The sequence below is a fragment of the Catharus ustulatus genome, chromosome 3, assembly GCF_009819885.2.
Source record: "Catharus ustulatus isolate bCatUst1 chromosome 3, bCatUst1.pri.v2, whole genome shotgun sequence".
In the NCBI taxonomy this organism is placed as follows: Eukaryota; Metazoa; Chordata; class Aves; order Passeriformes; family Turdidae; genus Catharus; species Catharus ustulatus.
In genome coordinates this window covers 112,399,344-112,425,912 of record NC_046223.1, presented here as the reverse complement: position 1 = coordinate 112,425,912, position 26,569 = coordinate 112,399,344, and the positions used below count along the sequence as shown (strand labels likewise).

Below are 26,569 nucleotides of genomic sequence, written 5' to 3'. Positions count from 1 at the left end.
GTCAATACTTTGGTCACAGCAGTAGTTAAGTTTTAATTAAATTTTGATCATGAATGTTATTTTCAGAGTAAAACAAGCTGTCAGATAGACATGGCATACAGAGGTGTCCTGTCTAGTCACCCACAGAAACAGGGAATCTGCAGTTCATGATCTCCCTGGAAGGTAGGTTACCTCCTGATCACTGTTCCATTCCTGTTTTCCTTTTATTTTGCCTAACTGCTTTTGGAACTTGTTTGTACATTAAGCCATAAACACCACAGTAGTTCTGCGTGGAAGTGACACATCCTGTGAAAGGAAATGCCACTGTCACATCTGCTGCCTGGTAACTTCATTGAGCATCCCTGAGCTTCTAGATGCTGAAAAGCAATCCTTCAGACTCTACATTCTGGTGTGTCCTTCAAAAACAAGCAGCCCACAGTAGATTTTTGCCTCTCCATGTTAAACAGATATGGTCATTACTACATTTTCTGCACAATGGAAAATGGTAAAATGAAGGTAGGACCCTGCACCAGCAAAGCTGAAGCATTTTCTTCTCTCTAAATTCCTACAATTAAGAGCACAGAAGATGCACATGGCAGCTGTCACAGGATCTACAGGAGCAACCCCAGCCTTGCTTGGGTTTGCATGATACTGCTCCTAAATGCTGACAGAAGTGTCTTGGGAAGGATAACACTGAGCAGGGCCAGGCAGAGCACTGGCTATCAGCAGCTCACAGGGCTTTCCTCCAAGGGCTGGTTGTCCCTGCTGCACTGCTTCCTCAAAAAACACAAAATGCTTGATGCCTGTGAAATCCAGTAAAAGCTTCTTCATCTGTGCAGGTTCATCAGCAAGCTGAAAGTACTCCACGAAGTATTAGAGATAGGAATGTGTAGGCAGTGGTCAAATAAGGAATAAAACATAAAAGTACAATTGAAATTTTATTTTGAGACCCCTGTAGTGTAGTTGAACGTCAAAATCAAATTGCTTCTACAAGCTTTAGGAGAAATTATGCACGAAAGGTAAGAGGAAGGAAGGTGTGAGCATGGCAGACGATGGCACGAGAGGTAAGAGGAATTACTGCTTCTCTTACTCTGTAGTTCCTTTATTTGTAATTATCTTGTAAGTTAAAACCATACTTGTAAATTTTCCGTTCCCCAACAGAACAGAAATTGAATACAATATTAATAGCAGAACACCTTAGTTCTACAGGAAAGGTTTCATCTCTTTGAAAACAACTCAGCAACTCTGCTATAGGCATAGGGAGCAGCCACATTTTGTCCCAAGATATTCCTTATCAGTGGAGTCCAGAACTGAACCAACAAGTCATTTAAAAGCAGTAAGAACAGAGAGCGAAACCTGTGACTAAGATAAATGAGTAGCCTAGGTTTATCAGAGAAACAATGAAATGTAGCTAGAGAGGAGGAGCTTTTGAGTCAGCTTTCCTCTCAACGTGGAATTAACAGTGGTTAATTAACACTGTTCCGTGAGTGACCAAACACTGCCTCTTGAAAGCTCGAGTGCAGCACTCACGGGTGGCATCCCAGGTCCCTCTCACCGAGCATGCTGAGCACTGGTCTCAGGTTTCTTGGTGGCATCAGCCCACCCTTGAGTGGAAGAAAACGGGAGCAGGGTTTTGTGCGGATACCTAGGAAAGGGCAGTAAGGCACGAGTACGGTGGGACACAGAGGGGCTGTCTCGGGATATTCCTCCAGCTGCTGGCAGCTCTGAGGAACTCCGTGAGACAGACGGTGTATCTGCGCAACATCTGCAGGCTTCAGTTCACCCAATACTTTCCAAACACAAAAATCCAAGCCCGAACGGGACGTGCCAGGTGTCTGAAGAGCTCTATGAGCTGAATGCCCCCCAAGATGCTGTGGAAGGCTTCCCCATCCGCTCTGTTTGGAAGCTGCCCCGTCCCAGTTCCACCCGGTGTTCCCTCAGAGCCGTGGAGTTGGGCTCACCCTCAGAGCCTGCCGCTCCGGAGAGCACTGAGGCTGGGGAGGCAGCGAGATATCCCGGCTCACGGCACACCACACCCTGGCACCGGCATGGCCGAGCCTCGGGGCAGCGAGCCCACCGCCTCCCACATCGCACCTGCCCGGGCGGGGAGGCAGCCCCGCGGGACAGGACGGGAGGAGGGAAGCGAAGGCGTTTTTCCCTGGCACAGCAGCGGCCAGGAGCAAATCCCGTGCCCGGCATTCCAGGGAACGCACCGGGGTCGCGGCGCTGCCCCGGCTGTTCCAGGTATTCCCGGTACCCGCTGGCACCGCGCCCCGCACAAACCCGGGCTGCCCCAGCCCCGCCAGCGCCCGAAACCCGCCGCGATGGAGGCGAAACACCGGCGGGCCGGGACCCCGCTCTCGCCGTGGGCTGTGGCCGAGCGGCTCCCCCAGCCCCCCGCCCTGCCCCTCGCAGCCCCCTACCTCCTGCTGGCCCGCCGGGGCGTCCCTCGCAGCCCCCGCCATGGCACCGCGCACATCCCACCCCGAGCGACACCTGCGCGCCCGGGGCGGGGCGGCGGAGCTGCGGGACAGCGGGCGGGGTCCCGGCCGCCCTCACAGCGCCCTGCACGGGCCCCGGCGCCGGCGCTGCCCTCCGGGCCCGGGACAGGGCATCGTCCTCCGGGCCCGGGACAGGGCATCGTCCTCCGGGCCTGGGACAGGGCATTCCCCCTCGGGCCCGGGACAGCTCCCGGCCGCCGCAGCTCTACGGGGCCGCGGCTGTTTTCATCCAGCCCCAAAACGCCACCTCTGCCCCTTGAACGGATGCGCGGTTTCCCGATATGCAGGGGTGGAGAACCACGCTGTGAGCGGGACGGAGATCGCACAAGAGCCGCGCTTGAGCCGGGACACGGAGCTCCAAGAGCGGCTGCTAACTCTTGTGTGGGGTGGTTCGAGAGTGTAAGGGGGAGGCAGCGGCCCTGGGGCTGGTTAAGGATGTGGCACTCGGTGCCATGTGGTGATCGGTCAGAGGTGGGACTCGATGAGCACAGAGGTCTGTTCCAAGCTCATTGATTCTGTGATTCTGCTGCCCCCGAGCCAACGCTCTTATCTAGGACACACGAGTTCACCGCCACCCTGCCCCCGGGACTGCTCTTGCACGCATGCTCTGCATCAGAGGAAATACAAATTTTGAAGGATGAATCCTTTCAACAGTGAGGTAGCCTAAGAGAAGAGGGTTTAACGAAGCCAACAGGACTTGTGACCTGCTTGTCTTGGGGAGATGGTGACTAATCAATCTCTACACCCAGGGCTTTTTGGCGTGACTGATTCGAAGAGCTCTGCTACTGACAGGGGCACCTGGTGGGTACAGGGCAGGCACTGCAAACTATGCCATGGAAGTACTGACATTTAAATCCTGTGTAGCCTTGTTTGGTAAGAATAATTGCAGCAAATCCGAAAAAATTTTGAAAGAACAAGGCATTTTAAAAATTCTAAAAACTAGACTTTTAACAGAAAACTGAGGTTGTGGCTTTAGCACACCTTATTGAAAACTCTCTGAAGGGGGTCTCTAGAGGCTTCAAAACAGATGGATTGCCATGGACCAAGCTAAATACAAGGCATGCATCTAACATTTGAATTCAACATTTAGGTTGCTTTGTCTTTACGCACTGTCTTCATAACGCATTAAATCCTTTTAACCTGAATTTCATGTTTCTTCAAAAAGGAAAACTACAGAAAACATTTCCTTTCGTTGTTCTTCTCTTGTCTGCTTTAGTTTTGCTGCAAGATATCTTCACATGCAGGCTTTACTCAAAATACCAAAGGCTTGTGAAGAAACAATGAACAAGTGATGGTATTTGTGTCTTTCACAAATTCTAGCACTGATCAAGCCAGCTATACTGTTGTTTGACCAATGCATAATTGCTGTCTACAGACACTACAGGTAGCTAAACAGTCATTACAAACTTGACCAAAACCAATTAGATTTAGGAGAGCCTTCTAGTCATTCCAAAGACTTTCTCCAAATTAGGAAATAAGTTATTCTATCACAGTTTGTTGCCTTTTCAAAAAGGCACTTTCTAATCTAGCATGGGATTAATGCAGCCAGCATCACTTCAGACTTTTCAAAGATTTTCTCTCATTTTGTAATTAAGATGATGACACTTTCAAACTGCAAATGCACACTCAAGTACATAGAAACCAGTCAGACAGTTGGTCTTAGTAAAGCACCAAACTGTCCAATCTCTTAAAATGCTGGCAGCAGACATGAATCAACATTGAAACACAAAATACTTGCTGTTCCTTCCAAAGGATAGCAAACAAAATGGATTTACCCACTTCAGAATCTTACACTCCTCCCTTCAATCTCACACTACTTATTTCAATTTTTTGTGCTGCAAATGCACGAATAGTAGTACACTGTTACTCTTGACATTTTATACACCTTTTAGATAGAACAGTTAACCTTAATCAACCACACAGGCTTTTCTAATACTAAGTTTTATATTAAGACAAATCTGAACGCACTGATTAATAAAATTCCCTGTTCAGGAAGCTCTGGGAACTGAGGGTCGGAGCTGTGTCTGTAGGTGGTTTGTCTTTTCAGTATTACTAATGGATTTGTCTGCACATTTATTTTTGTTTTTCATATAGGAGTCAGTGCAAGAGCAAAGAAAATTTAATTGTACCACTTGCTACATAAACCTGAATGGCACAGTAGCACAGGAAGGTCATAGCACTGTAAAGTGGTTAAAGGCACAGTTTCCAGGGATTTGCTTTCTGAGGACACTGAATAGATATTTGCCCAGTTGACTTTCATTTCAAACACACCACAAGAGCTGCTGCAGCAAACCAGTTTTATATCCCTGGGAATGAAGGAGAGTACATCCCTAGTCTGAAGTCTCACTACTTTTTAGAATACACATGTTGCTCCAATGAAGTAATTTTCTATTTAGAACAAAACCTGGAAAACCCAAACCCATCTTTCACTAAACCACACAAAAGAAGTACAACCCCAACAACCGTCCTTCGGCACAGGTAGCCTAGAGGAGTCAGGACTTGCTGAAGATCCTGGGATATGTCTTACCTGGAGATTTTAGTTCCATTCACAAACCCATATGCTTAGTAAACACAGTACAAAATATTAAGTCTTTATGTTGTTTTTTCTTTTAGCAAAACACAGGATAGTTGCTACAAACTTGATGCCTTGAGTACATAAATAGCAAAATAAAAGATTTGGATGTAAATGGGGCAAAATGGAGAGAAAAACTTCAGTTTTCAAGTAAGGATTTTCAACATCTTTGAAACTTGACCACATGCAATTAGTGCCTCCATGAACTGGGCAGTTCAGGACAGAGGCAGATAAAAAATATAAAAACAACTGTGTCCCTCTAAACTACTACTCCTGCTTGGTGATGGCTGAAAAAGCTGAAGTTTCTGTGTGACAAAGCTACAAGCGGGTCTCTATGCTAATGAGCTAGGTAGTTTAACATCACCTGATCTGCAAGACACCTGTAGCAGCCCAGAAGAAGCAGAAACCACTTCAACCATAAGAACAATTCCTTCAGAGCTTACTTTGAGGCACTTCATATGCAGTATGCACCAGACTACCTCAGCTGTATCTTCTCACACATGCACCTACCACCATGTGAAGACTTGACAGAACATTATTACACTGCAGATCTTGTGATAAAAGTTACATCCTGAAGATCTTCAAGTTAGAGTTCACATGTGAGCATGCCTGCAGTATTGGCTGTTGAAGAGTTACTGTGAGAAGAATGCAAACTGCAGCAGTTTACACTACAATGTAAGTGAAATTTCACTTTAGTCCAAAGTGCAAAAATAAATACTATTTTTCCTTAAAAGGTGCTATCAGTAGTTAAGTCTCAGAGAACTGTTCCACCTAGACCCAGTTATTAAATAAGTAAGCAGCTTTTTACCTAAGGAAAGTCTAAGGATGATCTGCTGTACAGTTACCTCTGCTACATTGTATAGCCAGGTTCTGACCACCCAATTTAGATGAAAATACCTCTGTTATAGCAGACGACAGCACAGCACCCATTCTGCTCTCTAAGAGCACAGTGCATGAGGATGTGAGGGCATCCACATATTGCTGGTTACATTTTTGGTTTTGCCTAGTTCACCCTGCAGATAATTTTTGGTCAGTTAAAAGCTAGTTTGATCTTGTACTATTGATAGCATTTTTTTGCTCATTATTGAGTTGTCCATTAGGTGTAGCAGCAGTTTTGTAGTCATTGTCAGGTGTTTTTATCACTAAGAGTCTGAAAGGTTCAGTTGTCTTCCGAAGTCTCTGAACAACAACAGCATTTTGCAACTTTGCCTCTTCGAGCGTGAGAGTCTCATCCTGAAGCTCTCGGAAAGGCAGGGAGGTGGTCAGAGTGAAGGGAACACTTCCCTCAGATCCTTGATACTTTGTTATGAAGTCTCTGACATGGCTGATTCTGAGAAGAGAGTAAGAAAGAAAATTCAGCATTAGAGTTTCAGCACTGCAATCCCACACATGTGCATAACACACACCACGGGACAGGAATGAAATTCCACTTCATGGAATGCCTGACAGCAGAGAACTGGAGCAATACAGATGAGGTGGGATCCTGAAATACCTGATCCACTGGGGAGGCAAGGACAGAGGTCTGCATGCTCTGAGAGTCCTCCCAAGGGGACAAGGATGAGTGTCTTATTCTGAGCACTCCAATGCACCATTGTGGCTCAGATGGTAGTTACACAAACCTACCATTTCCTAACCAGCTGGTGGAGCTCTTACCTGAGGGTTCTGTAGCCAAGAGCTGGAATAAAGATGCCTCCAGTGTGTGGTTCATGTAGCGGAACCATAATAAAAATAAATAAAAAGGATTTGCAAAAACTATTTGGACAGCTGATCCATTGCCTAGGTCTAAGTATAGTTCCATCCTCCCAAACCAGGAGCATGGTAAATTCATAACAGATTCTATCTGTCTGTGAAGAGCCTTGCAACAACTGAACAGACAGAAGTTTTGCTGTGGAAGAATCAGGATCAGCTAATTAATTAGTAAAATGAGATGAGAAGATACATCTGTATGAATAAAATTAACATAGTGTCAATGTCCATTCTCTGGTCCTGAGGCCAACTGGCAGACTGGCTGCTGTCAAATTCCTAAATTCATCCTTCCTCTCCCCCATGCACAGGGTCTCCCATAAGGTTTACAGTCTTCTGGGAATGGTCCAGGACCTGAGCTAACATCTGAACTGTGGATGGCTAGGTATTGACTGAGGAAGTGCTGGCTGGCTTGGGGCTATGCCATCCTAACAGTTTAGCAGCACAAATGCCCAAGAGCTTTCATGCCTTAGCCACACCCACCAGGACAGACACAGCCAGCAAAACTAAAACTAATTCCTGTGCAGGCCTACACACAGGGACACTTGGTCTTGTAAGCCAAGAGCCTGAAAAACCTCAAGCAGGACTAAATTTTTGGTTGGACATCTACAGGTGTCTACATGCATTATATAAAATGTCACTGGATTTCAAGAACAACTCAGGCAATTAGCCACCAACTTTCTGCTTCAGGTGAACAAGTTCCTTTCCAGGCACCCCACCTGATGCTCCAGGGTCACACAAATGTTGTAAGTGCTGAAGAGGGGACACAACTCCACCCAGGACACAGCTCTGCTCTCCTAGTAGCTGCACTCACATGTCTCAATTCCCCACACTGCAAGACTGCAATGCTTCCTGTGCTTCTGCTCCAATCTTTTACCAGTAATCAACTCATATCTAAGGCAGCAGTTACTGTGGCACCTACACATTCTAACTGCAAAAAGCCAAAAATCATCAATTCACCCAGATATTGGGTAGTATGCTACATATGTGCTACATGCTATTAATCTGTACCTTAGTTAACAAATAGCTGTCTTGTGCACTGAAAGGAGTGGTGTGCATGCAATCATCATGATTGAGGATAGGTACTCTAAAAGGATTCTCCTCTAGTTCTTATCAGGTTATACACAAGTACTGTGTACAGCACAAACGTGCTGGTCTTGTGGAGAGAGGCTAAGTTATGATAGAATATTTATTGCACAGTACTTCAAAAAGAGCATTACACCAGTAAAGCTGTTATTCTGCTTATCTCAGACAGTTTTTTCCTCTCAAAAGCACTTAGCAGTTGTTCAAACTGCTATTTACTATGAAGACAAAAAACTTCTAAATATACAGTAATTTCACGACCATAAGGCGCACCGGACTATAAGGCGCACCCCCCGGGAGCCGGCACATTTTGCAACTTTGTAGATCAGATAAGGCGCACCGGTCTATAAGGCGCACCGGGTTTTTTTTTGCAGCGAGGCTCCGCCCCCAGCTCCTCCCGCACGCTTGCTGGCCGAGGCCCCGCCTCAATCCGGCAGCCATTGGCTCCCGGGCCTGCCTGTACCCAGCAGGGCCGGGCTATGCCCACCGCCGCTCCGTGCAGCATCCCCAGGGCCCCGCTGTTCCGGGAGTTCCCTGGCGCTCCGGGTGACCCAATGCCGGCAGGCTTGCCCCGTGCCGCCGCTGCCCCGATTCCAGCTGCTTGCCCCCTCCCCGCGTGGCAGCCGCTCCGATTCTGGCGGTTTTCCCCCTCTCCGCATGGCGGCCGCCGTGCTTCTGGGGGTTTTCGCCACCCCCGCGCGGCGGCCGCCGTGATTCCGGGGGCTTTCGCCCCCCCCGCGCAGCGGCCGCCGTGCTTCTGGGGGTTTTCGCCCCACCCGCGCGGCGACCGCCGTGATTCCGGGGGCTTTCACCCCCCCCGCGCGGCGGCCGCCGTGTTTCCGGGGGCTTTCGCCCCCCCCGCGCGGCGGCCGCCGTGATTCCGGGGGCTTTCGCCCCGCCCGCGCGGCGGCCGCCGTGATTCCGGGGGCTTTCGCCCCCCCCGCGCGGCGGCCGCCGTGATTCCGGGGGCTTTCGCCCCCCCCGCGCGGCGACCGCCGTGATTCCGGGGGCTTTCGCCCCCCCCCGCGCGGCGACCGCCGTGTTTCCGGGGGCTTTCGCCCCGCCCGCGCAGCAGCCGATCCGATCCCTGCGGCTTTCGCCCCCCCCGCGCAGCAGCCGATCCGATCCCTGCGGCTTTCGCCCCCCCCCGCGCAGCAGCCGATCCGATTCCTGCGGCTTTAACACCCCCCGCAAGGGAGCCGTCCCAATGTCGGCGGGCCGGCCCCGCGCGGGGGTGGCCCCGAAGCCGGCGGGTCCGCCCCGCGCGGGGGCGGCCCCGAAGCCGGCGGGGAGGCCCCGATACCGGCGGGTCCGCCCCGCGCGGGGGCGGCCCCGAAGCCGGCGGGGAGGCCCCGATACCGGCGGGTCCGCCCCGCGCGGGGGCGGCCCCGAAGCCGGCGGGGAGGCCCCGATACCGGCGGGTCCGCCCCGCGCGGGGGCGGCCCCGAAGCCGGCGGGGAGGCCCCGATACCGGCGGGTCCGCCCCGCGCGGGGGCGGCCCCGAAGCCGGCGGGGAGGCCCCGATACCGGCGGGTCCGCCCCGCGCGGGGGCGGCCCCGATGCCGGCGGGGGCGGCCCCGATACCGGCGGGTCCGCCCCGCGCGGGGGCGGCCCCGATGCCGGCGGGGGCGGCCCCGATACCGGCGGGTCCGCCCCGCGCGGGGGCGGCCCCGATGCCGGCGGGGGCGGCCCCGATACCGGCGGGTCCGCCCCGCGCGGGGGCGGCCCCGAAGCCGGCGGGGAGGCCCCGATACCGGCGGGTCCGCCCCGCGCGGGGGCGGCCCCGAAGCCGGCGGGGAGGCCCCGATACCGGCGGGTCCGCCCCGCGCGGGGGCGGCCCCGAAGCCGGCGGGGAGGCCCCGATACCGGCGGGTCCGCCCCGCGCGGGGGCGGCCCCGATGCCGGCGGGGGCGGCCCCGATACCGGCGGGTCCGCCCCGCGCGGGGGCGGCCCCGATGCCGGCGGGGGCGGCCCCGATACCGGCGGGTCCGCCTCGCGCGGGGGCGGCCCCGATGCCGGCGGGGGCGGCCCCGATACCGGCGGGTCCGCCCCGCGCGGGGGCGGCCCCGAAGCCGGCGGGGAGGCCCCGATACCGGCGGGTCCGCCCCGCGCGGGGGCGGCCCCGAAGCCGGCGGGGAGGCCCCGATACCGGCGGGTCCGCCCCGCGCGGGGGGCGGCCCCGAAGCCGGCGGGGAGGCCCCGATACCGGCGGGTCCGCCCCGCGCGGGGGCGGCCCCGATGCCGGCGGGGGCGGCCCCGATACCGGCGGGTCCGCCCCGCGCGGGGGCGGCCCCGAAGCCGGCGGGGAGGCCCCGATACCGGCGGGTCCGCCCCGCGCGGGGGCGGCCCCGATGCCGGCGGGGGCGGCCCCGATACCGGCGGGTCCGCCCCGCGCGGGGGCGGCCCCGAAGCCGGCGGGGAGGCCCCGATACCGGCGGGTCCGCCCCGCGCGGGGGCGGCCCCGAAGCCGGCGGGGAGGCCCCGATACCGGCGGGTCCGCCCCGCGCGGGGGGCGGCCCCGATGCCGGCGGGCTCTCACTTCCGGGGTGGCAAATGTTGCAACTTTGTAGATCAGATAAGGCGCACCGGACTATAAGGCGCACTTCCGGTTTTGGGGGGAGATTTTAGTCAAAAGGGTGCGCCTTATAGTCGTGAAATTACTGTACTTAAGTGTGTGGAACCTGGAATAATTGAGATATGCAGCCCTTCAATTAAGTATTTATAATTAAAATAGCAATTTACCCTTCAGCAGTACATCACAAGAGTGTTTCAGTTTGTATCTCAGGCCACTAACAGTAATAAATTAGTACAAGTCAAAGAAAACACTACAGTCATTAACTTTCAACAGCTGAGCTTTCCTTCTGACCAGCCACAGACATACACAGTTTATCTTGACAGCAGCCTGGGTTGTATTAAATCTGTGATACCTTTAAATTGCTTCACAGAGAAGCAACATATCCTTTCCATATGACTGTAGAGTACTGCAGTAATTTCATAAATTTGGATTTGAGAAAGGTCTCTCAAGACAGCAGCTCTACAATTTAATGGTAAAGTGTTAATCCCACTTTCTCAAAGCTCTTGCATACATGCACTGTGCTGACACCTGACATTATCCTCATTTCTAAGCCTCTCTGGGAGCCAGAATTTTTATTAATTAAGAATTAAGCACACTGTGTGAATTTTATTTGATCCATATTGACATGCAGGGGGTGAACCTCCCTGCCCAGTGCACCAGCTCCAGCTTTCCCCAGAGGTTTCTCTGGCTTAACTCTAAGTCCCTTTTTCCAGCTGCCACCTGTGGTGCTGCATATGCCCAATGACCAGCAGGCTTTTTACTAAGCCATTTGTTGTTTTGTGAGAGATCTATCATGTTAAAAGCTATTTCTTCTAGTAATGAGCAATATGTACACCTTAACTTTCACTAACCTACAAAGAACTCCTACAGTTTCCTCAGATCTTCTTTTACACACAGATATGAGCTAACTTTTAGCAGTTCACATTTCTCTTATGCTCTTTTCTTGTTGCCTAAAAGAGTTCTCAAAATTTCAAAGGTTTTCCACATACAACTGAAGAGCAATTCAATGCTAAGTGAACTGAGGAGGTAGATTAGTCATAGAAATTAAAGACTTAAATGTACAGGCATTAAGACAAATAGTTCAGATGGAAATATATATGACACTGGTAAAATAAATCTTACCTGTGAGAAACATTGAATTTCTGAATTATCCTTTCCCCATCAGCTAACCATATCTGGACATTGGTTATAGGCTCCAAATCATTCAAGGGTACTAAAGGCAGGTGTCTTTTGTCAGCAGGTCCTGGATGACCATCTCCCACTTGAGAGATTATCTTTGGAGTAGCACTGAAAAGAAAAGCCATGTGAGGTTATAGCCTCTGTGTACTCACACAAGCTCAAACTTCCCTCCAGGCCTCTGCTTCTGGAGCCTTCTGCCCTGCAGCAGAGTGCACTGATGACTTTTTATTTTAACAAATATAGGAATATTGACATCAATACAGCTTTTTTCTTCCTTATTTTTTTCATACACATATACCGTTATTTTCACTTAAAGACTAAAACATTCTAAAGAATTTCAGCTTGCTTGCTTTTATAAGATGGAAAGGAACTTTAAATATCAAAGGATTAAATATGAATATACAAGAGACAAAACTGTCTGAAGATTCTTCATGCATTTTTTGTACTCTAATCACACAGGTGAAACTTTAAGGGGGTTGAGTACTGAATTTGCATACTCAAAGTTAATTTTCAGTGTAATGTGATTACAGTAATTCAATTTAACCGAATGTTGTTAGCCTTGATTTAGATTCCAGCATCATCTATCTCTGCTTAGAAGAATTACTCATCTATCAGAAAAATTGACTTAATGTGAAAAATCCAGACTGATGCACACGGCAGTTGAATTTCTTTTTCCTAAGGCGTTTTCCAAAGCTGACCCAACCACAGGGGCAAAGATTCATAAAATGACTTGACAGAATACATGGACCTCATTCCAAGTGCATCGTCTTAAAAACACAAACAATAAAAAAAAACTGCTGGCAAAAATTTTTATTCTGAAGAAATGTCTAGAGCTTAGCGCTTCTTTCATGACTAAGCTTGTTCAGCATGTGCAGTTTAAGTCCTCACTGGGCCTGATCCAATGGGCACATTGTCAGCTCCTGTGAGTATAACCAGATGTTTGCTTGCAGAACAATAGCAGTAATTTAAGGAGTTACCATTTCTCCTCTGAGCTCAGCTGTGGTCACAGACTACATGAGCACTACATGGCAGTTTGCAGAAAAGCTGTCTTGGCATAGAAAATTGGTGAGCTGCAGTTTCTTGAAAGAGAAGTGGTTAACTAATGCCCACAGATTATGCTCTTTTTTATGCTTTTGTACCTGCATTAGTTTATTCACAAGGCAGAAAAGTCACAGCTAATTTATTATTAGCTAATGACTTAGTATGTCCAGGTTAATAAAGCTGGAGTCTTAAATGCAAGTTTAGTCAGAGGTATTTAAAAAACTTTTTATTGCCTAGTTAAGTGCAGCCCTAACTTCTAGGATATCAGTCAGTAGAGGCACTTTTTTGTATCTTCTGCAGAAACTCGGCAAAAAGAATGAGAATCAAGAAATCTCATTTCCAAGTGAGCAATAAGAGATGTTCAGATGTGACTGGAGACAGATAAGAGGTACAAAACCTTTTTCACATTACACAGAAATCAGCTGGGCCACAAGGACTTGGCATCAACAAATTACAAGAGGCACACCTGTAAAATATTCTGGCATTACTAGTACAGGTGATGCACTAGCACCCACTTGTCTCACTAACTCACAGCTTCTGTTCATGCTTAACCTCAATATGAAATAAAACTTAATTGCCCTCCAAATTAGGAATAAAAGCTTGAGTACCAGCAAGATAATGTTAAACAGTTTTGCAAATAGAGAAAAAAAAATTATATTTCAAGTCATACTTCAGTCCAGCAATGCCCAGCTCTTGCTGTCTCCCTATTTAGTTGCTGGTTCAGACTCATATGAGTGAGCTGCCTCCAGGACAGCAGAGGCTGCAGAGGCGTTCAGCTGTGGTGTCTGGCTCAGGCTGGGTTGGGCTACATCAGTCACAGCTGTAGCTCAGACAACTGTGTTGCATGGACACAGATTTTGGTGTCATTCCCAAACCAACTTCCCTCATAATCACATCTCCATATGCAGCAGGCACTGAAGGTGATACTTTCAATAGCAAGGGTGTGCGAGACTGAAGTCAACACATTAAGTATTGTTTAAGAGAAAGTTAGAACATCTCTATTCACCAAGATTTACAGCACTTCTAAACTTTTCTCTTGCAGAACTGACAGATAAAGCCATCTAGTGGTGGGAGCTTCGACTAAAGCAAACACCCAAGAATCTAAGTCTTACTAGCCTGAGATTGAAGCACTGTAACTCCTTTTAAGGCCCATTCCTTTTATAAGATAATCACCAGAAGATGTAAACTAGAGATTGAAGAGACACAAGAGCATCCTGTCAATTTTCTGACAAGAAAAAGGCCAGCAGTTGGGTATCATGCCTTACCCTGACTGATGGTTAAACAGCTTGACACACAATGCTTTACCCTAATGAGGTTACAGAGCAAGCTCGCTTTGCTACAAGGGATTTCAGTCAATAGTTTAATTAACATGTTTCTGAGGCTGTCTCAAAGATGCATAGATCAGCTCAATGGAAAAGTGGGGCTGCAAATGTAGTCATAATCCCAAACTATGAAATTCAGCTGGACAGTGATATATAAAAAAGAGCATATCCATTTGTTACACAGGTTCATAAAGTACATTGGGAAATTTTGATAACGTCTTATTTACTTCTCCTGTAGAACAAAAAGGCAGAGGATCAAGCTTGTCTGAGTTATATCAACATATATGTTATTTCTAGTTCCAACAAAAGTTTTGAGAGCTAATCAATAGACCAATTCATAATGGTTCATCCATTACAAAATCCCTCCACTTGGGAAGACTGACAAAGTATACAGTATTAATTCTGTAAGTTTATTTGCTAAGCAGAGGTTTAGCTAGGCTATAAACTGAACTAGACTCTTCAGTTATTTGTCTCTCTCATTTCAGACTAACCACACAAATGCAACTGTGGAAAATGAGTTCTATAGTTTAAAACCCGTTCCAGGTCTCAGCCAGCTCTGTTGCTACCCCACAAAGCTTTTCTGCTGCAAGTGTGGTGTATTCATGCAATGGACATTTATTAACAGCAAGAAGTGAGCACAACTTTATGGAGAAGGAGCACTTACAGCTCATGTTTCCAACATCAGCAAAAATATTTACTTGCCTTTAAGGAAAAGGTTTTGACAGCATAGCAGAGAATAGGCAAGCAAGAGCAGAAAAAAAAACTAAAAAATGCTGAGCAAGTTGTAGAATGTCTCAGTGTACAAGACCAGTCAACTGAAATTCACAGATTAACATGTTTCTGAAAGCAAACTTGCCTACTGGGAAGCAAGATCATTACTTGCTGTAGGCATGGCAGAGTACAAGAGGTGACTGAACAACCTAACATTTAGCCTTGGTTAGCAGGCAGAAACCCAGCACACAGAAGATCGCTTTGATTTTGTTATGAACAGCTCTACTTGTACATAAAACAAGGTTAAGTTCTTCACCCCTGTTTGTTCAGGATGTCCATGCCACCAAAAGCAAGTCTTGCAGCATCTCACCCATCTCTCAAGTGGAAGGTTTTCCCCATTGTACCTACTCAAGCATGGAGTAACTGAATGGACTGTACTACAGAAACAGATGAAACTCATAGAACAGATACTTGCCTCTGAGTCAGCCTGGAACCACTCATCCTTTACCTTTATCAGTTTTTTGCTCTGCACATTATCTTCTTCCCCTGCCCAGGTCAGGCTTTCCCTCAGCACAAGCTCTGGGCCTTAGCAGCCAAACCCTTCCCATTTATTTGAAACAAGCTGTTCACCTAAGGCTGCACCACAGCTTAGGAACCCCACTCTGCAGGTCACTCAGCAGTGCTACCTGTGATGCCTCCTGTAGCCTGCTGGTGACTGAACATGTCCTGTTCCCTAGGCCAAATCCTGCTGTCTTGCATGACAGGTATATGTCAAGCAGATAACGTGGCTGGAGTAAGCAAAAGTCACAGGGATCAAATAAATGAACGGCCTTCCAAAATACAAGAATTGTTTGGTTGCAAATCAAGTCCAGTTTTAGCACTGGCATGAATAACTGATACTCTCCAATTACAAAAGAGACATAGATCACTGTAGAATGCTAAAATGCCTTATTGCAATACATGCATGATTAACTACTGAGCAATTTTAAGAGAATGCAAAATCATCTCTTTCTTCTTCAGTTCTCTTTATGGGATTGTGATACTTCCACCTCTTCTCAAACTATTGCTCATACAGCTTAAAAAGAGATTCTTTTATCTAAAAATCACAGAGCAGAAGAGTGACAGCATTTCAGCTGGAAACAGTTCTGCTAATATTGAGACCTTGAACAAAGAAAGCCAAGTTTCCTGGCTGTATCGACAGTCCAGTGAATTGTGGGAGCCAATTATCCTCCAAGTTTCATGGAGAGACACCAAGATGCCTGCAGGATGGAGCACTCACACTGTCAGCACATGCTGGAGAGAGCAGCTTGTTCAGCCTGTGGAAGAGATGGTGGTGGTTGTGGGGCACCTAAAAGCAGCCTGCCAGGGTCTGCAGGAGGGGGTGATGCTCATTATGGTGGACAGAAATTCCAATGAGAGGCATTCAGATTGGACGTAAGGAAAAGATTCTTTCCCATAAAGACAGTCCAGCACTCAACCTCTCAACCTCTGCTCTTACAGGATTTCAAGGCCCAGCTGGATAAAAGCCTGAGTAACCTCATCTGTCCCCTCAGATGCCCCTGCTTTGAGCAGGAGCTTAGATTAAAAAGCTCCAGAGATCACTTCCCACCTGAATTTTGATCCTTTACCCCAGGTATAGTTCCCTTCAGCAACTCCATCATAGATCCCATCAGCCTACTTACCTTCCTAATCTGTAACCATGTCCAGAAAAGGGATGAAACATTGGCTTTTTCGATGACAAATACACCTTATCTTTTTTATCTTCCACTTTCACTTCTACCTCCTCCTTATCAAAAACTTTTTGAAGCTCAAAAGGCAGTTCCCTTAAGAAAAATAACAAAAGGTAAAAAAAAAAAGTACTATACTGTTTTCAGTATACAAAATCGACCAATGATTAATACCTGTTCAACATTTGGCTTTTCAAGGATAACGCTTTTAAAAACCAACTTCACAAGTATTTACTAAGAGTTAGGTTAAGTGCATGACATACAAATTACTTCAAGTTCCTAAACTGCAAATTAACTAGAGAGTATGTAATAAAAAAATATATAATAAGAAACTCTATTATGCAAGTTTTTGAATGATGTTCAAATTTACTCAGCAGTTACCACTCTAAACACATAATGTGTGGGAAGTTCGGTGTTGCTGCACACTGCTGCAAAGGGTTCAATTATTTTATCCCCATAGTAAAACAAAAAGAACAAGGCTTTTAAAGAGGAAGAACTGCATTTAGACATAATTTAGTCTTTAGTGACAAACACAGATCTCAGCTTCTAAAAATTATATCATCACTAATAGCTCCTCTCTTTAGTGCAGTAACATCACCTTGCTAATGCTTTAATTGCATGAAGCAGAACACAACAATGCCTTTGTCTCTGAGCTCTGATGCAGACAGGACAATTTTGGGTGCTGGGGCTCAGCTGGCACAGGGGCTGTACTAAATGCTTCTCTACCATCAATGATTATGCAGAACCCATCCCATAATTAGCATCTTCACAGGCAAACAGTGGAATAAAAGTGGCAAAGTTCTGATTAATGCACACAAAGGGTTTTAAACAGTGCAGTTAGTTGCTACAACAACTAACACAGGTGACAGTCATACAGGAGAAATAGTGCAAAATTAGTATTTTTGATGGTCTAGCAAAATACGGAAAAGAAAAATACAATGACTTAGTAATTTCACGAGTGATGAGGTATTAAATTATATTATCCATAAAATTATAATCTTCTTTCTATTTGTATGGGATGAGAAAACAAACTATAAATTAAAGGCTCAAAATAACACTGGTTAGTATGGTCAAACTCTTTTTAAAGCAACAACTGCAAACAATAGCAGAAATGAGGATAGCAAGTTAACTTCTAACACAGGGAAAAATATAATATGGCTATTAACACAGGAATTTCTACCTTATATAAATTCCTGTTATATATACCCAACAGTAAGTCTACTTAGAAAAATGTCAGAAATTTAAGGCTGATCAGTGTTGCTTGATGCTACATACAACATCTGTGCCCGTTTAAGGCTTTTCATCAACAAAAAGAAAACAAAGACCATAAAACTAGAAATGCTCAACCCCTTGTGCATTGACTTCATTAGTCAAAATACCATTTGATCTGTAGCTCTTATTGGGCACTGATTTATTCTTTATTTCATTGTTCACCTGCTGTGCCCCCCGCCAACACTGGCTTTTATCTATTCATCAGCAACTGTACAACTACTGCCACTGAGAGCTGTGTTAAACCTGTAGATGTTCCAGCAGCCATTAGCACTGCAGGAACGAGACTGGCAGGGCCTGCGCTCCTACAGGGACACTGCAGTGCAGCAAAGCCACGTAAAAAATTCAGAACATAAGCTAAGTGCTATCCAAAACACATTAACTCAGGTTGGTTAAGAACACAAAACTCGCTTACCCCTTTTTAATGGACTCCAAAAACTGCTGGTTTGCAACATCAGTGTAGCTGCGAAGTTCGCCGTCATTTACTGTAAATCCATTTTTCCAAAGTTTAATAATTACATCAACCTACAGAGTAAGAAAAATTCTCATTATAACACTGATGAAATAAAAGCTTGGTATACCCACATACCCTGTGATTATAAATCATCCACTTCATGGACTAAAAATACTGAGAGGAGGCTCACTGTAATCTGCATTGGCCCCATGCCAACAGGCACAGCAACTGCAAGGGGTAAGTGACATTTCTAAGTATCTTGTGTCAATCAGGGTTAGAAACAACCTTCCCCAGATCATTTTGGCTTCCTAGGTCAAGAACACTCCTTCAATTCAGTAGAGGGGAAAAAAACAGAGCTGGACTATCCCAGCCAGCTGCAACTCTTCAAGAGCTAATTTGAGAGCACACATGCCTGGTGTTGGAATACCAACTGCCACAATAGTCCAGCTGGGGATTTATTAGGGTAAAGCCTTGCTCCCATCATTCAGGAGGATTTTCTCAAAGTAAAGGCATTGAGATGATGCATGCAGAAGCTTTTCATTCAGGAAATGAAGCAAGTATCAGAAAATTTACTTTCAGACAGTCATACACTTATGTTATCCTGGAATTCCTAGGTGCATTCAAAACCTTGGTGGTTAGGGGAATGAAAAAATAAATTCTCAGTAATTCCTTAACTTTGCCAGAAATCATCCATTACTCCAACTTGTAACCTTTGCAATGTTTATGGAAATCTCTCCAACTGTAAAATGGATATTTGAGTTTGTGTTTTCTCCTAATGCATCCTGCCATTTAAGGAAGCATTTGGTTATCGAAGTCTGATCCCTGCAATAGCATTGTCAAGACAAATGCTCAGCCACGGATACAGAACTGACTTCAGCTGAAAATTTGTTTGGGGCTTGGAAGTACCCAACAAGTTTGGGGTTTTTTGGGTTTTTCTTTCAGTTTGACTTGTTAGGTGATTGCTACATAAATAAACAGCACATGCAAACTGCTGAATAGAATTCCTTGTCTTTTGGTGGGGTAATCTGTCAAAAGTAGACAGGACTCAGCAAGATTAGATTCCATCAAAACCTCTTGTGTCTCATGACACCAATACATATGGAAAGAGTTCTAATTATGGGAAGGTTCCTCTACAGTGAGCCAGGATGCAAATTTTACATGGACTAATTATTCCACACCAACTTCCCATTTAAGCATTGACACAATGAATGGAACATTATTTCAGGACTGCAATTTAAGATACTGCTCCAGACATTTAATTTCTTCCAGGGTCAGTTAAGGATCCATGAACATAATTTCTAGCAATGCCCACTCCAAATTTCTTCTTGTCATCTTTGTTCTACATGGCCTTTTCTGCCTCCTCTTACCAGTCCTTGATGAGTAACACAAAAACATGAAAAGGACAGAATCACCGAGATACAAACCCACACTGAACAACCCACTACAACCATAATTATATGAATAAGACAAAATGAAAAATATTTGGGCTATGCCTCTGCATAAAAAGGCTGCAGCTCCTTAAATAACTTCTTATGTAACAGTACTTGTCATTACTTGAACTCCTGCTCACCTCACTCTCCTTACTAACAAAGCAGAAGTGCATTAGCCAATGCCAGCATCAGTTCTAGAATGATTCTAAACCAACTATAAAGCAGTAAGAGCCAAAAGTCCAGCAGCAAAGGCCTGGCTGACTGGGAGATAGGAGGCTGTTCCTACAGCTCTCTGAATTGTGTGCATTCTTCTACCCATGTGCTGGAAAAGACTGCTGGACTTCTGGTATCTGTTTTCCAGAATACTCCTGGAGTGCTGTTATAACAAACACGAGTACTTTTTTCTTCACTGCCTACCTGGTTCTTGACTGTAGTTGGGGGCACACACATAGCACCAACCTTCTGAGCTTCTTCAAATAGGTTATCTACAAAGTAGTCACAGTTTTGTTCTGTACCATTCAAAATCTGATCATCAGTCCCTGATTTACACACCCTGCAGAACAAAGAAGCAAAAATGACTCCTCAGAGGACACATTAGAAAACAAGTAGGTACCTCAGAAACTTGGTACCAAAAAGTATAGAAGGCATGCTCCCCTGCACCCAGCTTACTCAAGTTTACTGAGTAAACAACATCAGGTCAGCTTCACATTGTGCCTTTTCTATAAACTTCTTACCAATCTCTAACTGCTACAATTTGCACTTCAAAAGCACAAGCTAAAGAGCATCATCAGAAAAGATGAACTAATCTATGCAAAGCTTCTAAGCTTGGTATCAGAGCAAGGAATGCAAGTTAGATGATTCATACTTCCAAACATCATACACCTAGCTGCACACCAACAAAGGTCTTTCCTTAAAGCAGTTCTCTGATACAGGCTTGGGGTCCTTTGCCACAAGTTATAAAAAAATACAAGAAAATTGCCCTAGGATTTACTCCTCCACCCCAAATCAAACCTCCCCATTCCTAGCAGCATCCCAGAATCACCAATACTGTTTTGGAAAGTGCATTAGGGAAACTCAAGTGACTGAACACCACTGGAACACACTGAAGGAATACAATAGAAGCTTTCAACACTGTGGAGACTATCAGGGTATTAAAAAAAGATGCATCAACCACATCTTTTTATAGAACATTGTATATGTGACAGCTGTTTCTGTTAGATTTTCACCAATCAAAATGCAGAAATATGCAACCTGAATGATTATCTCAGTACACGTTCTTTGCATAGTAAGAAGATTATGCAGCTTTTTGTAAACATTGCAGGAGTTACTCCTGCAGGAGATTCAGAAAAGTCTATTTTAAGCAATTCATAAAATAAAAATCCCAGCTCTTGAAAAAATATCCAATTATAATAAAACTCTGCATTGAATTCAAGAGCAGCAATACTTACTGGAATGGTAATTAGATACATTTGCATAAAACTGAATTGTTTGCAGTGCACCTATACAACACTAAGAATCCCTGGAGATTAACATCTTAAACAAAAGAAAACCTCAACAACTTTGAAGAAGAAATTTCAAAAGTATGCTGTCCCCATTTTAGTTTTCTAATAGAACAAAAGAAACTTGAAGCATTAATGCAGGTATTCAGTATGCTTTACCTCAGAAACAGAACTGGAAAAGCAAACACCTCCATATCACATGCAGAGCTGCACAGTGAGTTAGCAATTTGAAAGGCCGCCTTGCTATTTTAAATAAAAATATTTACACAGCTTCTTGCATCTAGGAAACATTTCAGGTATATGAAAAAACCAGCAAAACAACAGGACTTTTTTTTAAACTGTCAGTATATGTGGAGCAGATGAATACAGTAAAAATATTGTATTTCAGAATTTAACAAAAAGTTTTAAAAGTAATGACAGGATACACAAACAGCAGTGGGAAAGGAAGACAAAAAATGGGGAGAACTGGCACCTACCATTCTTTCTTTACAGTTTTGATATTGTCCATGTCTTTCATTCTGGTGTTTCCCCTAGTTACAAAAAGAAAATTGTTTAAAGCCAAAATAAAACAAAATGCTTATCACACTTTGCCTCCTTTTGTAGCTGAAGCACTCTTTATATTTTTCCTGTGTTGATAATACATTTAACCAGAAACCTCAACCTCCCCCCCACCAAGTCTCCAGATGGTTCTTTGTTTTCCTGCAGTTTCTAATTTAATGACACATGAACCACGCATCTGTTCCAGACGTTCAGGAGCAAGGTTACTTTTTTATAAATGCACAAAATACATTTCACAATAGTAACAGTATGATGTGAAAATATATGTCCATACTTCTGTAAGGGAAGGAAAAAATATCACACTCCTTACTTAAGTGGCATGGTTTAAACTTCTCTGATTTTACATAGCATCATGAGATGGTTGCAGAAAAACTGCACTGCCACTGCAGGCATTTGAGTGACCTTCACCTTAACTGTGCATTACTTAAAGGGGTAAGATTTGTCAGGCTGCCCTTCCTACTTTACCTCAAGACATTGTTGCAGCAACTCAGAAACTGAATTATCATTTCTGGCCTACTGTCAGCTGTCATGAAAGTCTTGGATTTGTAAGTGCTAAATATGATACAGGATTAGTCTGCTGAGTCAAAAGAAATTAAGAATCCCACACTGATCTCATTACAGTCACTTTTGAATGCTCTGAAAAAGTCACAGAAAGTCACTAAAGGCCAGAAATTCCCAAAAACACCCTTAAAAATAAAATTGGAAAAACCCCCAGGAAAACAGAAATTTTAAGTTACAACTGTGTTCATAGAGTTATCCCTGACAATCACTGGTTACACAGATGATGGTTTGCTCCTAGCAAGTTCAGGACTAAGTTATGACATTGTTTGTGGCTTTTAGAGAGCATCAAACTAAGCAGTGACAGCCATCACACTCCTGAACAAAGCAGTATGCACAGCACCACTAACATGAATTTTAAGTGATTTTGAGATCTAATTTAACAAGATACGGAATTTAGGAGAAAACAACATTCACTGTAGCATTAATTAAAAAAAAAAAAACCCACATGCAGTACTAACTCATGCTCCTTGGGACTTCCATACTGGTATTCTTTCAACTTGAGACACATTCTGTAGGAAAATATATAAACCTCAAAAAAAACCCTACAATGATAATCTTTAAATTTAACTGGTGCTGTTACGCATTAAGTCAAAACATATTTTGCACACTTTTGACATGTCACACAAGATGAGGCATAGTCTTTTTTTTTCCCCACAAATGTTCTCCCAGAGCCCTACATCTATGAGGCAAGCCTGTGCTGGTACAAGATGACGTTATATGTATATCTGTCCCTTGCTCTTGGAACTCTGTACTGCACTTAGGAAAAAAAAGAACTCTCAGTAACAACTGAGCAGAATGAAACTGGAATGCTTAAAAAGTGTAATTTTTTCAAACTTCTCTCAAATTCAGTTTTAACATACTCTGGCACAAAGGGTTTTTTGTGTTTAGCCCAAAGTAATTCGTTGTAGTTTGTGTTAATGTGCTTATCTTCTAATCTTTCACTCCAGTAGGCTACTCCCCAAAGCAGCAAGAGCCACCTCCTGCCATCTGCTTTTGTTGATCCTCTCTGACTTGTCATCAGAGCTGTTAAAAAGAAACAGACACAATGAAGCAGCTCTTCAAATTAGCTCTTTGGCTACATTAGGCTGGCCTCAAATGTGCATGAATAGTATTCAAAACTGGTCAGCTGTGAAAGCTGCTGTTCCTTCTAAAGTATAACAGCAATTACACTTCGAAGAAACGTTTGTGTTAATCTCTCTAGGTGAAGAATCATCCTACACAGCATATTGATGTTTATTACGGCCAAAAGCCATTAGGACATAGCAATCAGAACGCACTGCAAGCCCTTGAGCTCAGCATGCCAACCCAGCCAGCAGGAACCACCTCCTCTCACCAACTTCTGACACACATCCCTAGCTGCTGTTTAAAATATTAAGAATTTTGGTGCGTAATTTTTGCGTCAGTGGCAAAAAGTTCCTCAGAAGTACCACCTCCAGAAACTAAATTTGAAACATGGGAAGAAGCTGCAAATGCCAGCAGCCCACCTCAGCTACATCTATTAACTGGGGTTAGGATATTCCTGGCCATTCCCACACAGCCCCAGGGGTTTTCCAGCCCCATGAAGATGGGCCATGACCCAGCAGTGGCCTTTCACAGCCAGGGCTTCCAAACAGGCAGTCCTCAATAGGCATATTTGTTTTGGCAAATAATTTTATGGTCAATACTTCTGAGCCCACACTTCCAGTTATTTTAACACAAGAAAAACAACACAAACTATCTGTGAGGCTTTCCTTGCTGTGAAGGGCAGAAATACCCACAGGAGCACATGCAGCCTCCCCAAAAGCCTGCTAACCCCTTGCGAACTTTGGCAGAACAAACTCTCCAGTTGAGAGCTGCTCACAGCACAGTCTGTCCCTGCACAGCACAGAAATTACAGCTGAAAATTGCACTGTACCATGCCACAGAGAGACAGGAGGCTACAGAGAAATGGCAAGCACAAATTAACACAGAGATGAGCATCAAACCTAATGGTCCGAACGTGACTGATGTGCTCAGGTACAAACCACAGCATTCGTGCTTCCTCCTCAGCTGGCTAAAGGAGCTGTACACTCAGAAAGAAACCTGTCCCCAACCCTGACGCCCAGGTGCTCGAAAGATAAATTATTTGTCTGTAGAACTGCCTTGTTAAGGTTTATAACTCAACATACTTCAACGATCTCATACCTAAGGGGAGGTTAACAAAGCTTAGGAAGAAGGATGTGCCACTGATGGTGGAAGTGAAGAAGGCACAGTTTACAGGCCACAAGGACACCGGGCAAAACTCCGACAAGGAAGAAACTAATAAAGCCAGCTCAGCAACTGTGCTGAAAACACTTCCAAGTGGGTAAAAGGTAATTCCGGCAGGGCAAAATCGCGACCAGCAACTCGTGGACCACCAACTCAAAACCACCCACCAAAGAGAAGCAGAAGATCAAACATACAGGCTACTTAGCATGAGAAGCAAGCAAATATTTACCCAATAAAAGACAAGCTCATTAATAGGATGACTACAAAGTAAAGTAAACTTGTAGCCAGTGAACATTAATGCCTATGTTTGCTAACATGTACAGTGAGAAGTTTTAATAGCCGTGCTGGCTTTGTGGACTTACCACCCAGCCCTTGTTTCTGCTCAGAACTGAAATAAATCAAGTACGTTGGCTCTGTGGATTAGCCCATGCACAGCAGGTCAAACAGCCTATTTTGGGACGGGCCCGCGGCTGCGGCACCCGAACTCACCGCACCCCGAGAGCCAGGCCGGGCACCCGGCGCTGCCGAGCCCTCCCCCGGGCGGCAGGCGGTATTTTTAGGCGATGAGGCAATACCGCGGTGCCGGCGCGGAGGCGGAACGCCCGGGGCACCCCGGGAGGGGCCAGGCCGGCCCCTCGAGGGTTGCTCCTGCTACGGGACGCGGCCAATTCGGAGCGGGGCGAAGCTGCAGGGCGGAGGCAGCGGGGAGGCTCAGCCCGCCCGCCCCAGGGACGGCCGCGGGCAAAGTCCGAGCGCCAGGAGGAGCAGAGGGAACACCGGCTCTGCGAAACGCGCCGGCCCTGCCCGGCCTGTCCCCGCAGCGAACTCACCCGCCCGGCCCGCAGCGCCCGGCCCGGCACCGGCCGCCCGCCGCGAACTCCTCGCTGTCCCGCCTGGAGCGGCGCAGGCGCGGCGGCGCCGGGCGGGGCGCGCTGAGCTCCGCCCCGGTACGGCGGGGGGAGCGCGGGGTGCCCGCAGGGAGCCGCACCTGCTGTGCGGGGCGAAGCGCGGCTTCCCCGGGGATGTGCTGCTGTGCTCTGCCCTACCCTGTCGTGTCCTCCGGGCACAGGCGCGGGCTGCTTGTGTCTCGGCGTGGCCCGCCTTTACGAGCCGGACCCCCAGCGCCGCTGCGGCGGTAGCCAGGCAGGACCTGGCGCAGCACAGCAGAGATAAACATATCTGCCTGCCTGAGCCTGGGAAGGCGGCTCTGTCCCGAGTGCGGGACAAAGGACGCGCTCTGTGTGTCCGTCTGTCAAGCCGCGGTACCCACAGCAGCGGGGAATGGTGCCGGCGTTTGGGCACCCGGCCGGCCCCGGCGGGAGCAGCCGCACGCTGAGCCCTTCGGAGAGCGGGGAGGGCTCATTGTGCGGCGAGCGCTAATTACGGCCGAGTGTTGACACACGTGAAAAGGAGCTCAGCCGAGGCCTCGCACCGAGGACAAAAGAGCGGCGCGGTGTCTGGGAAGCAGAGCTCCCGAGGGTGAATCTGACGGGAAAATAGGATGGGATCCGCGGGGAGGGAAGGAGGATCGAGCCGAGTTCCCTGCGCTGTGTTGGTCCGGTAGTGGTGCCAGGAGCTATCCAGGTATCCAAGGCCAACACCTTAGAGAAGCTGCCAGCCCCTAGGAACACACACGGAACGCATCCCTTGTGCCTGCGGGCTGTTTCATAAGGGTTGGGTTTTTTCCCCAATAATTAGCGATGCACTGTGAAACATTTAGAATTAACCTAAACTGAACAGCCACAACTATCTAATTCACGCTAATTAATGGGAAATCCACTGCGAATTTCCAAGTGCGATTAAAGGTAATTCTAAAAACAGGGGTAATACTTCACTGAGTGTCGTCTTCACGTGGGACACGTTTCTGCAATCCCTTAATCGCAACAATTAAAATCCCATTGTTCAGAAATATTAAAATAAGATGCTTAGTCTCAAAGTTCAGTGATGGGTGAGTAACATAAGTAAAATCTGACACTTGACAGCTATAATTTCTTTCTCTTTATCATGCACGTCACAATGCACTGATCCTTTTGAAGGCAGTTTGGATTAATTGTTAAGTTTTAACTGGATGACATCTAATTAGAGCTTCTACTTATGAATCTTCAGGGAAGATAGTAAGAAATTTGCCTTTTGTTTCAG

At 46.6% G+C, this 26,569-nt stretch overlaps 2 protein-coding genes across 3 annotated transcripts in view; both read right to left on the bottom strand.

Moving 5' to 3' along the window:
• MFSD2B (major facilitator superfamily domain containing 2B) overlaps window positions 1-2,972 on the bottom strand; it is a 39,991-nt gene extending 37,019 nt beyond the window's left edge. Inside the window, 2 exon segments of the mRNA XM_033056672.1 lie at window positions 2,403-2,533; window positions 2,536-2,972. Coding sequence (XP_032912563.1) covers window positions 2,403-2,533; window positions 2,536-2,620 — 216 coding nt within the window. The 5' untranslated portion in view covers window positions 2,621-2,972.
• A 2,092-nt stretch (window positions 2,973-5,064) lies between these two features.
• On the bottom strand, window positions 5,065-25,309 carry UBXN2A (UBX domain protein 2A). Of its 2 annotated transcripts, none has more exons than XM_033056077.2 (7): window positions 25,261-25,309; window positions 21,562-21,615; window positions 20,004-20,139; window positions 18,118-18,227; window positions 16,389-16,529; window positions 11,576-11,740; window positions 5,065-6,382 (listed from the first exon to the last, which is right to left on the bottom strand). In XM_033056077.2, the coding sequence occupies exons 2-7, from the start codon at window positions 21,600-21,602 to the stop codon at window positions 6,094-6,096; spliced, it is 882 nt and encodes a 293-aa protein (XP_032911968.1). In that variant the 5' UTR covers window positions 21,603-21,615; window positions 25,261-25,309; the 3' UTR covers window positions 5,065-6,093. The 2 variants fall into 2 exon arrangements, with proteins under 2 accessions (XP_032911968.1, XP_032911967.1); XM_033056076.2 differs by lacking the exon at window positions 25,261-25,309 and adding an exon at window positions 24,793-24,913.
• Between the last annotated feature and the right edge of the window lie 1,260 nt (window positions 25,310-26,569).

Coding starts and splice junctions, on each gene's coding strand:
- UBXN2A (XM_033056077.2), bottom strand. CDS start 21,602: ATGAAAGACATGGACAATATCAAAACTGTAAAGAAAGAATG. Junction 20,140..21,561: donor AAAACTGTAAAGAAAGAATG/GTAGGTGCCAGT, acceptor TTTGTTCTGCAG/GGTGTGTAAATCAGGGACTG. Junction 18,228..20,003: donor CAACTACAGTCAAGAACCAG/GTAGGCAGTGAA, acceptor CTTACTCTGTAG/GTTGATGTAATTATTAAACT.